General features: G+C 43.4%; 2 protein-coding genes across 3 annotated transcripts in view; one reads left to right on the plus strand and one right to left on the minus strand.

Annotated features, from left to right (window-relative positions):
• MMS19 (MMS19 cytosolic iron-sulfur assembly component) overlaps positions 1 to 10474 on the minus strand; it is a 32689-nt gene extending 22215 nt beyond the window's left edge. The window contains exon 1 of the mRNA XM_024734844.1: positions 10342 to 10474. Coding sequence (XP_024590612.1) covers positions 10342 to 10453 — 112 coding nt within the window. The 5' untranslated portion in view covers positions 10454 to 10474. The remainder of the gene's footprint in view (positions 1 to 10341) is intronic.
• A 463-nt stretch (positions 10475 to 10937) lies between these two features.
• UBTD1 (ubiquitin domain containing 1) overlaps positions 10938 to 11665 on the plus strand; it is a 51224-nt gene continuing 50496 nt past the window's right edge. Inside the window, exon 1 of one of the 2 annotated variants that reach the window (XM_024734998.1) lies at positions 10938 to 11381. Coding sequence is in view for 1 of the 2 variants with exons in the window: in XM_024734997.1 (XP_024590765.1) it covers positions 11312 to 11381 (70 nt within the window). In the remaining variant the exon portion in view is untranslated. The remainder of the gene's footprint in view (positions 11382 to 11665) is intronic. The other variant, XM_024734997.1, reaches the window with a different exon arrangement.

Here is an 11665-nt window from a genome sequence, read left to right on the forward strand (position 1 = left end):
CAAATAAATAAAAAAAAAAAAAAAAAAAGAGAGAAAGAGAGAGAAAAATACCTAGATATAAACCTAACAAAAAATGTAAATATCTGGGGACTTCTCTGGTGGCTCAGTGGTTAAGAATCTGCCTGCCAATGCAGGGGACACAGGTTCAATCCCTGCTCCGGGAAGATCCCACATGCCGTGGAGCAACTGAACCCGTGTGCCACAACTACTGAGCCTGCACTCTAGAGCCTGAGAGCCACAACTACTGAGCCCATGCGCCAAAACTACTGAAGCCCGTGCGCTCTATGGCCTGCGTGCCACAACTACTGAGCCCACGTGCTGCAACTACTGTAGCCCACGCGCCTAGAGCCTGTGCTCCACAACAGAAGAAGCCACCGCAATGATAAGCCCACGCACTGCAACGAAGAGTACCCCTGCTCACTGCAACTACAGAAAACCTGCAAGCAGCAACAAAGACCCAACGCAGGCAAAAAAAATATATATATATATATAAATGTGAATATCTGAATGGTGAAAACTTTAAAGAACCACTGAGAATGTTACTGTGTTAAAAATAATACATAATTAGACAGGCAAATTCTGAAAAAGAGCAATGAGGGAGGGAGGGAAGGCAGTTCTTCCAAATAGTAAAAGATTGTTATAAAGTCACAGTAATTAAAATACTGTATAGTTTTTTTTTTTTTTTTTTTTTTTTTGGGGGTTGCGGGCCCCTAAAATACTGTATAGTTTTGAATATACTTTATGTTTTCCATAATAAAAGTAACCAGTGTAGTATGAGTTCATATTCAAAGAAATCAATGGTATAGAAATAGAATAGCAAATCCAGAAAGAGACACAAATACATGAGAATATGATTTTAAAAATCATATTTCAATTAATGAAAAACAGACTATTCAATAAATGGTGTTGGCATGATTGGGTAAATATTTGAAACAAGCTAACAAACAAACCAATGGCTCTGAATCTTTCACCAAAGTAAATATCAAATGGATTAAAGAAAAAAACACACGAGAACATTTCTAAGTATAACATAGTTATATTTAGCCATAAAAGAAAAGATTGGTTAAAATCAGCTACATTAAAAAATAAAATTGGATTTTCTGCAAGGCAAAAACAAACATCATAAGACAAACTGGGAAAAAATATTTGCAATTCTTATAACAAAGGGCTATTTTACCAATATAAAAAGCACTTCTACAAGTCATTGAGACAAAAGACCAACAACCAATTTTAAAAGATGCTCAACCATATTAACAACAGGAATGCAAATTCAACTCCCCAAAACGTTGGTCTTTAACATACTAGACTGGCAAAGATCAAACATTTTGTATCACGCTTATGTTTGGTGATGGTGCGTGGAATTAAGGCACTCTTTTTTTTTTTTTTTTTTTAAGGCCCCCTAAAACCCTTTGGGGGGGTAAAAAATTGGGCCTCCCCTTTTTTGGGGCCCCCCCCCCCCCCCCCGCTTTTTTTGGCCGCGCCTGTGGGGCATGGAGGATTTTAACTGCTTGACTAGGGATCGAACCTGCGCCCCCTGCAGTGGAAGCGCGGAGTCTTAACCACTGGACCACCAGAGAAGTCCCTATGGAAGGCAATTTGAAAATACTTTTTAAATTACAAATGTACGTAGGCTTTAATCCAGGGAATCTTCTCAGAATTTATCCTACATACTTGTAAAAGTGCAAAATAATGCATGTACAAGTTTTTTCATTTCAGAATGATTTATAATAGCGAATGACTGCAAACAACAAATGGCTGGGACATGGAAGCAACCTAAGTGTCCATTGACAGATGAATGGATAAAGATGTGGCACATATATACAATGGAATATTACTCAGCCATAGAAAGGAACGAAATTGGGTCATCTGTAGAGAGGAGGATGGACCTAGAGACTACAGAGTGAAGTAAGTCAGAAAGAGAAAAACAAATGTCATATATTGACGCATATATATGGAATCTAGAAAAATGGTACAGATGAACCAGTTTGCAAGGTAGAAATAGAGACACAGATGTAGAGAACAAACCTATGGACACCAAGGGGGGGGAAGTGGCGGGGAGGGTGGTGGTGGTGGTGGTGGGATGAATTGGGAGATTGGGATTGACATGTATACACTAATATGTATAAAATAGATAACTAATAAGAACCTGCTGTATAAACAATACATAAATAAAATTAAAAAAAAAAAGAAACAAGTTAAATAAGTTATAGTACATCCATAATGGAATTCTCTGTAACTACTTAGGAAAAAAATTGAAAAAAGACTGAGGAACCTGTATATTTATACTGATAGTGGGAAAAGATTTAAAAGCAGAACATAGAGTGTACATAAATAGTATATAGTATGTGCATAGCATTGTTTTTAAAGGGAGGGAGAATTATTTCTATTTGTATTTATTTATATCTCTAGAAGATGAAAGGAATTAGTAACACTGGTTGTCTCTAGGGAGGGAGACGGGTAGCTGGGGGTTGAGAGGTAGACTTAAAAAAATGTTTTACACTTTGGAATAATTTTAGATTTAAAAAAAGGTTGTAAAGACAGTATAGAGTTCCTGTATACCCCTCGCCCAGTTTCCCTGAATGTTACCATCTTACATAGTACATCTGTCAAAACTAACAGAGATTAGCATTTGTATATTACTTTTAATTAAACTCTAGACTTTATTCAGATTTTACCAGTTTTTCCACTAATGTAATTTTCCTGTTTCAGGATCCAATTAAGGACACCACATTGCAACTAGCCATCATGAATCCTTAGTCTCCTCTAGTCTGTGAAAGTTTCTCAGTCTTCCTTGCTTTTCATGACCTTGGTATTTTAAAAGAATTACTTTATAGAATGTCCCTTGATATGGGTTTCTTTGATGTTTTCCTCATGTTTAGCCTGGGGTTATGGATTTGGAGAAAGAATAGCATAGAGGTGAAGCACCTTTCTCATCACATCATATCATAGGTACAGTATATCAACATGACTTATCACTGGTGATTTTAACTTTGATCACTTGGTTAAGGTAGTGTCAGCAGGTCTCTGCACCATACATACTGTTACTATTTTTTCTTTTCTCACACTCTTTCCTTTGGAAGGGAGTCACTAAGTCCAGTCCACAGTTAAGGGGAAACGGGAGATTAAGCTTCATTTCCTAGAAGGAGAGTATTTATCTATCTATGTTATTTGGAGTTATTCTAAGGAAGATTCATCTCTTCTCTTTTCTTCATTTATTCAGTTGTTTACATCAGCATAAGCTCATGTATATTTATTTTATTCCTTGGGTTATAATCCAATACTAGGTGTTTTTTTGTTTTTTTTTTGCGGTGCGCGGGCCTCTCACTGTTGTGGCCTCTCCCATTGCGGAGCACAGGCTCCGGACGTGCAGGCTCAGCGGCCACGGCTCACGGGGCCTACCCGCTCCGCGGCATGTGGGATCTTCCCAGACCAGGGCGCGAACCCCTGTCCCCTGCATCGGCAGGCGGACTCTCAACCACTGCGCCACCAGGGAAGCCCCAATACTAGGTTATTTTGTTGCTCAAATTTTCTATCTTTGGCCATGGGGAGCTTTTTTAGGTTGGCACCAGTGTCCCTTTGACATGCCCCATCCTTTTATTTTTTTAAGTGCTTTCTTTCTGGCACTACAAAATACTACAGGGTCATCTTGTAACTTCCCTGCCCCAACCCTTGAGTCAGGCTTTTCTCCAAGAAGCCCTGGTTCCTTTTATTGGAGAATGGTATTAAAAACCAAGATCTGGGTGTAACTGTGCTCATTGCTATTGGGGTGTCACTGCTTCTAGGCCCTCCTCAGCAGAGAGAGCTGGGAAATATATGTACGTATTCTAACCCACGTATACACACATATTATCATTATGTCTGTATCTACCCATATATATTAAACTAAACATAAGATCATATTAGTCTCCTCTCTAATCTAGTGCCACAGGGTTCATTCTAGCCTTCCCCCTTGCTTATTTGTAATTTATTTCTCTGACAGTGAGAAACCTCGTTCCCATTATCTATTATACCATTTATTATTCTTTTCAACACTAGTGTAGCTAATAAACTACTTTCAGAATTGTCAGCCTCTGTGAGAAACAAATTTATAAGCAGAGTACAGTATTTATGTACAGTTTTGTCTTTAGCCCTATAGTCTCCAGACAAAATACCGTTTTCCAAAGTCACTTAGATCTGCTTTTCCCCCCACCCCCTTTAGCAAGGATATATCATACACTAGTAATATAGTAAATTCATTTGTCACAGTCTGCATGCCATCTTGGGATGGAAGGGGGACTTCTCACTGTGTATCCTTTTGCACCTTTTGAATGTTGCACCATGTGAGTGTATTACTTACTTTTGAAAATGCAATTTTAACAGCACAATGGTAATTCACATAGATCTAACAGAATCATCTTGGGATAAATTTTCAAAGGAGAAACAAAGAGCAAAGGTTAGCCATCTTCCTAAGCGTCTGATTAACGTAGAGGAGTTTTAGCTCAATAAGGTGTGGCAATCAGGGAATTACTTTCGCAGCCTGTTCTGGGTCCCCAACCCACCTACTTCTAAATGCAAGACCTAATTAGTCAGCTCCCGACAACACCAGACTTTGGCTAGGTGAAAAACAGGCTTGAGAAAACTCCTAAACTTCCAGTCCCCCTTAAGTCTGTGGTCTCTGAACAATAGCTGTGAACTGAGCTGAGGCGCAATCTGGTACTAGAGTAAGAAGTCCGATCTGACTGAGGAAGGGAGTGCTCTAGTTGGGAATCATAGCTCGTGACTGGCACCAATTTAGACATCAGGCACTCTTAGCCTTACTCGTGCCAGGATGTGGAAGGCCCAGTGCTGCCCCTGCTCCTGAGAAAGAGCCAAAGGGAAAAATGTGCAAGCTGTGGGGTGGGGGAAGGGGCAGCAGCTAGACTAAAAGGACAAACCAAGGCACTGACAGTTGTTCTACACCCAATTCCTTAACATCAGTACTTAAGAGAGATACCCATTTCTGGGTTACAAAGTTGCACCATTTGGGAGGGTGGAAAAGGGTACTTTTCTGGAACCTCCTGGACAGAACCCAGGAAACTCTGCTGAAAAACCCATGTAAAAAATAATTTCAGTAGCGGCCACAAGGGTGTTAGCACATAGGAAGCCATAGGGGACTGATAACTGTTACTGAACTGAATCATCCTTCTTCAGCAACACCATCAAAGTCCTCTGTGTATGCTGGGCTAGGGACTCTCTTTGGAAGTACCTCAAGTGCTGTTAAGACAAAGTACCTGACTATTAGGCCTCACTCAGTCACCTCTAATTTTTTCATTAAAAAAAAAAATTGAGGTATAATTTACATACAGTGGAATGCACAGTGAACATATAATTTGATTAGTTTTAACAAAAGTATACCCAGAGTAACCAACACCCCAATCAAGATATAGAATATTTCTACCACCAGAGAAAGTTTCCCTCACACTCTCTACTAGTCAATCTCACTGATACAGGTTGCCTCAAATCTTATAAATGAAAAAGAGTTCTTCAGCATTCAGTATACATCATTATGAAACTGGCTGTTTTACAATTACAAAGAAACATCCATTTGCATGTGATTTCTTGAATCCCAGTATATGGGTGAATTGTCCTGGCAAAGCCCTTTAGTCTTCATACTTTCACAAAGAATCCATCTTGAATTAATGCAGCACAAACATAAAAGTGAAGTACAAAAGTCATACAAAATTAGGAAAAAATGAAGAAATAATAAAGCTATTGCAACAGTAAATAAGAGTAAGGAAAATGGCAAATAAGGTGGCAAAGAACTAGAATCAGCATTTTGAAGATGTTTTCACAAAGGTAACTAAATCTAACATCTTATTCTAGTTCTGTTGAGCCTATCTTAGAACGTCTTTCAAATTTTCATCTTTTCCTTTTCATCCCTTATAACCAGACTATACAGGGACAGCTGTCAAAATAGCCTTCAACTTTTTAGTGTAATGAAAAGGTTCTGTAATTTTTAGATAGTGGTGGTAGTTGTAGAATATTGTGAATATACTAAAAGCCACTTATTTGTACACTTAAAATGGTTACAGTGGTGAATTTTATCTCAATTAAAAAAAAAAGCCTTCTGATCCATCCCTAATCTATCTAAAATGCACAATTACTTCCCTGCTCACCAATCTCCCTTTGCCCCTCATTGCCTAAGACCTGACTCCTTGGCTTGATGTCATTCACGATTTAGCCCTCAATCTCCTCCAGCCTCACCTTTGATCATAACTCCTATCATTCAGTCACATGAAATCTCAACATGTCAAGCTCTTCCATATCCTTAAGCCTGGAAACACATTCCCTTGGTTTGGAATGCCTCTTTCCTGCCCTTGTCAGTCTGAGGAACTTCAACTCCTCAAGACCCAGCTCAAATGGCAACTCTTCTGTGAAGCCTTCCTTGATTCCCAAAACAGAATTACTCCCTCTTACACGTTCCTTGAATCATTCTTTAAAAAAATTGTCATGTACGTTTGGTTTCATTTATCCATTCAACATTTATTGAATACCTATTATAAATCAATTACTGTGTTAGGACTGGAGAGAGAAATATAGACAGGGAGCTTTTAAGGAGCCCAGTCTGTTGGGGCAGAAAGACACTTAAAACAATCAAAGAACAACAAGTTCAGTGTTACCACAGTGATATAAACAGAGCCTGGGGTAACATAGGAAAGAAGTAAAATTCTTGGGTGTATGGGACCGTCCATCACTAACTTTAAGTGATTAGTTCTCTTAACAATAAAAGTTCTTCCAAATGAAAAATACCTGGAAGTACTGTTAATTATGCACTTGGACTCTAGGGATGAAAGAAGCTAATAAAAAGTTAATTTTCCTAGGGGTAGTCTCACTGGCATAAGAAAAATAAATGTAAGTTCCTTTCCCTATATAGGTTGGCTAAGTTTTTCCAATGTGTCCAAGATTTGTTCTCTAAAAATGGACCTACTAGCACCTGCTAAATACCCACTCTTTCCTCAGCAGGGCACCAGTCCGTGTGGGGCACTGAGGAGTCGTCAAAGGAGTATTTATATGAGCACTGACATAGAATGCACAATCAGACCTCTGTCTGATGGAGTTGCAGCCTCTTGAGAATCTGGAGTAGCAGCCAAGGGGGAAGGGGAGAGGGGGGAGGATGTGAAGGAACAGGAGAGAGAAAATTCCCAATCAGGACTCAGTTCCAATCAAGCTCTCAAAATGCCCTTTCTGTTGAGAATGCCACAGACATTTCTCAGAACTATATTTTACTTTTCTTTAACAGTTTTCTGGTTTCAAGAATAGTGGTCTCCTCATGGAATTACAAATGTAGGAAAATACAATAAAGACTGAAATGAAGGCAAATCCAAATAACCAAGAGGAAGAAAATTTATATCCATCACCTATAAATCCAACATATTCAAAATCAGCTCCCTTCCCAATTTTTGGACATAGTACTTTTCTTTTGCTCATCTTCAGGCTCAAAAGCTTGAGGTCATCTTAGAGTCCTCCCTCTCCTCCAAGCCCTATAACTAATTAGCCCTCAAATTCCAGATTCTTCCTTCAGCATCTTTTATTCCATTCATTTATACCACCTACTTATGCTAGTCTCCAGGAGACTATGGTGGTAGAAACAGGCAGGTAGGATGCAGAGATGTGTACAGAAGTAGCTACTAAACAGTCTGCAAATAAGTATGAGTGGTTGAGAAATAAGTACCACAAAGAATCTGAACTGTGAGATGATGTCTGGCTGGAGTAATCAGGAGACACTTGGGGGCAGGCAGTGAGCACTCAAACTGGGCCTTTAATCCCAGGCCTAACTTTAATTAGATGGAGCCAGTGGAGGGATCTGGGAAGCAAAGCAATCAGGGGAACAGCAAATCAACTGGCTGCCTCGAACTAAAGATCCAGGAGAGGAGTGGTAGCCATTGAATGCCTGGCTGAGCAGCCTTTAACTCTTAGGCTGCCAGGTCATTTCTCTTCCATCATTTGCACCTTTACATCTGACACCTACTCTCATCAGGAACCCAGGTGCAAAACAAAGTTGGTGGTGGCTGCCTTTGTGATCACAGGACGTTCCTTCTGCAGTTACAATTTGTAGGAGAGGCTGCGGCTATGAGTGGCCGAATAGAAAGCTGGTCCCTTCAGCACTAACGAAGCTTGATTTAGGCTGGAGGATTAGAAAACACATCTTATTCTGGGGATGCTTTAAAACTCTGTCAGCCTTCAACAACCCTAACTAAGGCTGTGATCTAAGATTGAGAATACCGATTTAATCCTTCTCAAATTCATCTTCACTATATGACTCCCTTGCTCAAGGATCTACATTGATCCCAATTACCTACAATAGGTCATTTAAATCCCTCTGTTTAGAATCCAAGGTTAGGCATCATCCAACCCCACCAAACCTTTTCAACCTTATCTGTTATTACCCCTCTGTTAGTTATCTGTTATTACCAACCTCCTTTCCTAATCAGGAGAGCTAAATTACAACAGGGCTAGTGTTACAGTCTTAGCTGAGCTAAATTTAAACTAGACAACAGTTTAGGCCACTTTTTTTTCAAAAAATATAAATTCTACAAAAATATTTATAAGAACTTGGCGGTCTTTATTCATGCTGACTTCTCAAGTGTGTTCTGAATTTGAAGAACCCTAAATTACTGTGTTCATAATGTATAAACGTGAAAAAAGTTACAAATAACACTTTTTATAGTAATGTTCTTTATCTTGATAGTGGGTAGGTATAAGCATTTTTCAAAATCAGTGAATGTATGCTTAAGATTTGTACACTTCATTGAATACAAATTTTACACCAAAATTTGTATTAAACTATAAACAAACCCTAGTCAATGATATACATACCAAAGCAGTTAGAGGGAAGTGTACTGCTATCTGCAATTTAAATGACAGATAGATACATGATAAAGCAAATTATATTAAAATGTTAATGGCAGAATCTAGGTGGTGGGTGTATGTGTGTTTTTCTTATGAAAAAATTACTTAGACTTTGCTGTATGTTTGAAAATTTTCATAATAAAACATGGGAAAAAATGACATTATAATACACTGTAGTTGTTAATCATAAGCACTGACGACACACTATACTGCACAAAGCTGTAAGAAGTTAACTTAGTGGAAAGGCTACATCAGGCATTTATTTGCTCCTTGATGCTTCCATGTCACCCTGCACATACCTCTTACAGCCCTTTTCATGGTGTACTATCCGTTTGCATGGCAGTCTCTCCCACTATATTATAAGTCCCTGGCAGGCACAGATCTAGCGTAATTTGTATTTATATCCCTATTACTTTGCATCGTGTTTCAAGAATAATGTGTTCAATAATGGTGGAAGGATGAAATTAAATTGAAATATTGCTAAGGATCAAAGTATTATACTTCTGGCAGATTCATATTATTCATTTCTCACATATTCTAATAGTGAATATGTTCAATTTTCAAGAGAAATGTATCCTTTACTTCTCCCCAAACACACAAAATTTCCAAAAATAGAGACAAAAAGCATCTGTGCTGACAAGATTATTTTGTATTCTATTACTTAAACACAAGGTCTGAAGGCCTCCTAATATTCAATAACTTTTTAGATTTTTTTTTCTAAAAGAGTGAAAAGTCTCAGAATTCCAATGAAATCTGTAATTTGTTTTATTCAAATCTTAGATAAGCTGTCAGAACTAAGAGATCCCTAAACTGATCAAAAGCAGGAAAGTGGAGTTCTGGGGAAAAGATAAAAACAAACTCCACGTTAAAAAGTCACAAAGCAAATTAATCAAGAACTTTACCAAGAAACGGAGGGAAAGCTTTAAGGAAGATACGCAGAACTTCTCAAACTCCCCCTAGACTGGTTTCTCTCCTCCTCTCTCCAACTACAGCCAGTCAGATATCCGGCCGCCCGGCCACTCCCAGCATGCCACGCGACTGGAGCTGATGCCGCTGAAGATGCTTCTTGTCACGTCAACTTCCTAGAAACAACGTGCTTTTGCGGCGTGAGCCCGTGATTCTGAACTGCAGGAACTGGGTCTGAGTCCCAGCTCCCCCACCGGCCTGATCTGAGAGTCTCTTGCCCTCGCTGGGCCTGTTTCCTCATCTGTGAAATGGTAATTAATCTCCTAACCCCGGCCGGCGCACAGGATGGCTATAAACCGAGACAAGGCGCGTAAGGGCGCTTTAAGGAAGACTGCAAGCGACTCGCAATTTGTTATGGCTCTTAAGCACGCGGTGCTCACAACCAGCCCCGGACTAATCTCTCAAAGTCACCGCTGTCCCTCACTCCCTTCCCTCCCGGCGCCTGTGCTGAGGCCGCTCCCTACTGGAGGCCCCCAAGCGGAAGCCGTGCGGCGCCGTCGGCCGTACCTGCAGCCACTTGGTCAGCGGGGCCCTCCTGCTGACCCATGACGAAGTCTTGCACGAGGCCCCACAGGGCGCCCGTAGGCGCCACCGCCTCCAGAGCGGCGGCGGCGGCCATGACGCGAACTGGAAACCGTGGGAGGGGAAGTGGGAGGTGGCACGGGACGGGCCTCTCCGCGCACGCGCCTCCTGAGCCAATTGCGTGGCGAAAGATGAGGGGGCGGGGCGCTCTCTGGATTACGTGCCTGCCGGCTCCAGGCCCGGCAGTTCCAGGGAGGGATGGGACGGTCCCTCCCCAAGGGGCGGGGCCTGGAGTCGGGGCGGTGGCTCAGGGAGGGAGGGCGGCTGATGGGCACGCAGCCGGGGGCCTTTGAGGGCGAATAATTCCCAGCCCAGCTCCCTGGGAGACGGGCGGCGGGGCGGGCACCTGGCTGGGTGGGGCCGAGGGGCGGTACGCACCCTGGGGGAAGCCAATGAGAAAACAAGGCCGGCCCAAGGGGGCGGTGTCGTCGGTCACATGCGCACCTGGGGGGGCGGTGCCGCCGGCGCGGGCACCGAGAGCGGATGGCAGGGAGCGGGGCCGGGCTGGGGCGGGGTTAGGCAGGTGAGTGACAGGCTCCGGGGGGCCGGCCCCAGCTGGGAGCCCCGAGCGAACCGGGAGTAGCTGCGGCGGTGCCCGCCCCCTCTCTCCGCCCCTCCAGCGGAGCTGGTCTCCGGCCGGGCACCGTCGCGGGCCCCCCTGGCCCGGCCACCTGGGACTGTGCTGGGTAGTCGGCCACCTCCCTCTCTCCCCTCGCCCGCAAAGTTTGTGGCGAAGCCGGTGCAGGGGTAGAGCACGCCCCCGGGGGAGATTGGGGAGCGCCGGATGCCGGGCGGCAGGAGCCGTTGACCCGGGACGCCGCCGTCCGGGGCAGGAGCGCGGAGCAGCCGACCACCCCTCCGCCTCCGGTGCATGGGGCCCGGCTGAGGAGCCAGCATGGGCAACTGCGTGGGGAGACAGCGCCGGGAGAGGCCGACCGCCCCAGGACACCCCCGCAAGCGAGCAGGTAACGACAGGGAAGGGAGCAGGGTCGTCGGCGCCCCGCCAGTTGTCCTCCTTCTTGCCCGAGAGTTGGGCTTCCCGAGCGACCTCCCACGGCTCCTGGCGCCTGGGTTTCCCCGATGGCTGCTCCGGAGCCAGACGGGGTCCCCCTGCCCAGCCCCGCGGGCCGGGGGAGCCGAGTTGGGGCAACCGCGAGCGCTGACCCGGCTGCGAGCCCAACTCGCTCCAACTGGGAAGCTCCGGGTGGGGGTGGGGGCGGGGGCAGGAAATGTTTGCAGACCTCAGCTG

This window comes from Neophocaena asiaeorientalis, unplaced genomic scaffold, assembly GCF_003031525.2.
Source record: "Neophocaena asiaeorientalis asiaeorientalis breed wild unplaced genomic scaffold, Neophocaena_asiaeorientalis_V1.1 scaffold240, whole genome shotgun sequence".
NCBI lineage: Eukaryota > Metazoa > Chordata > Mammalia > Artiodactyla > Phocoenidae > Neophocaena > Neophocaena asiaeorientalis.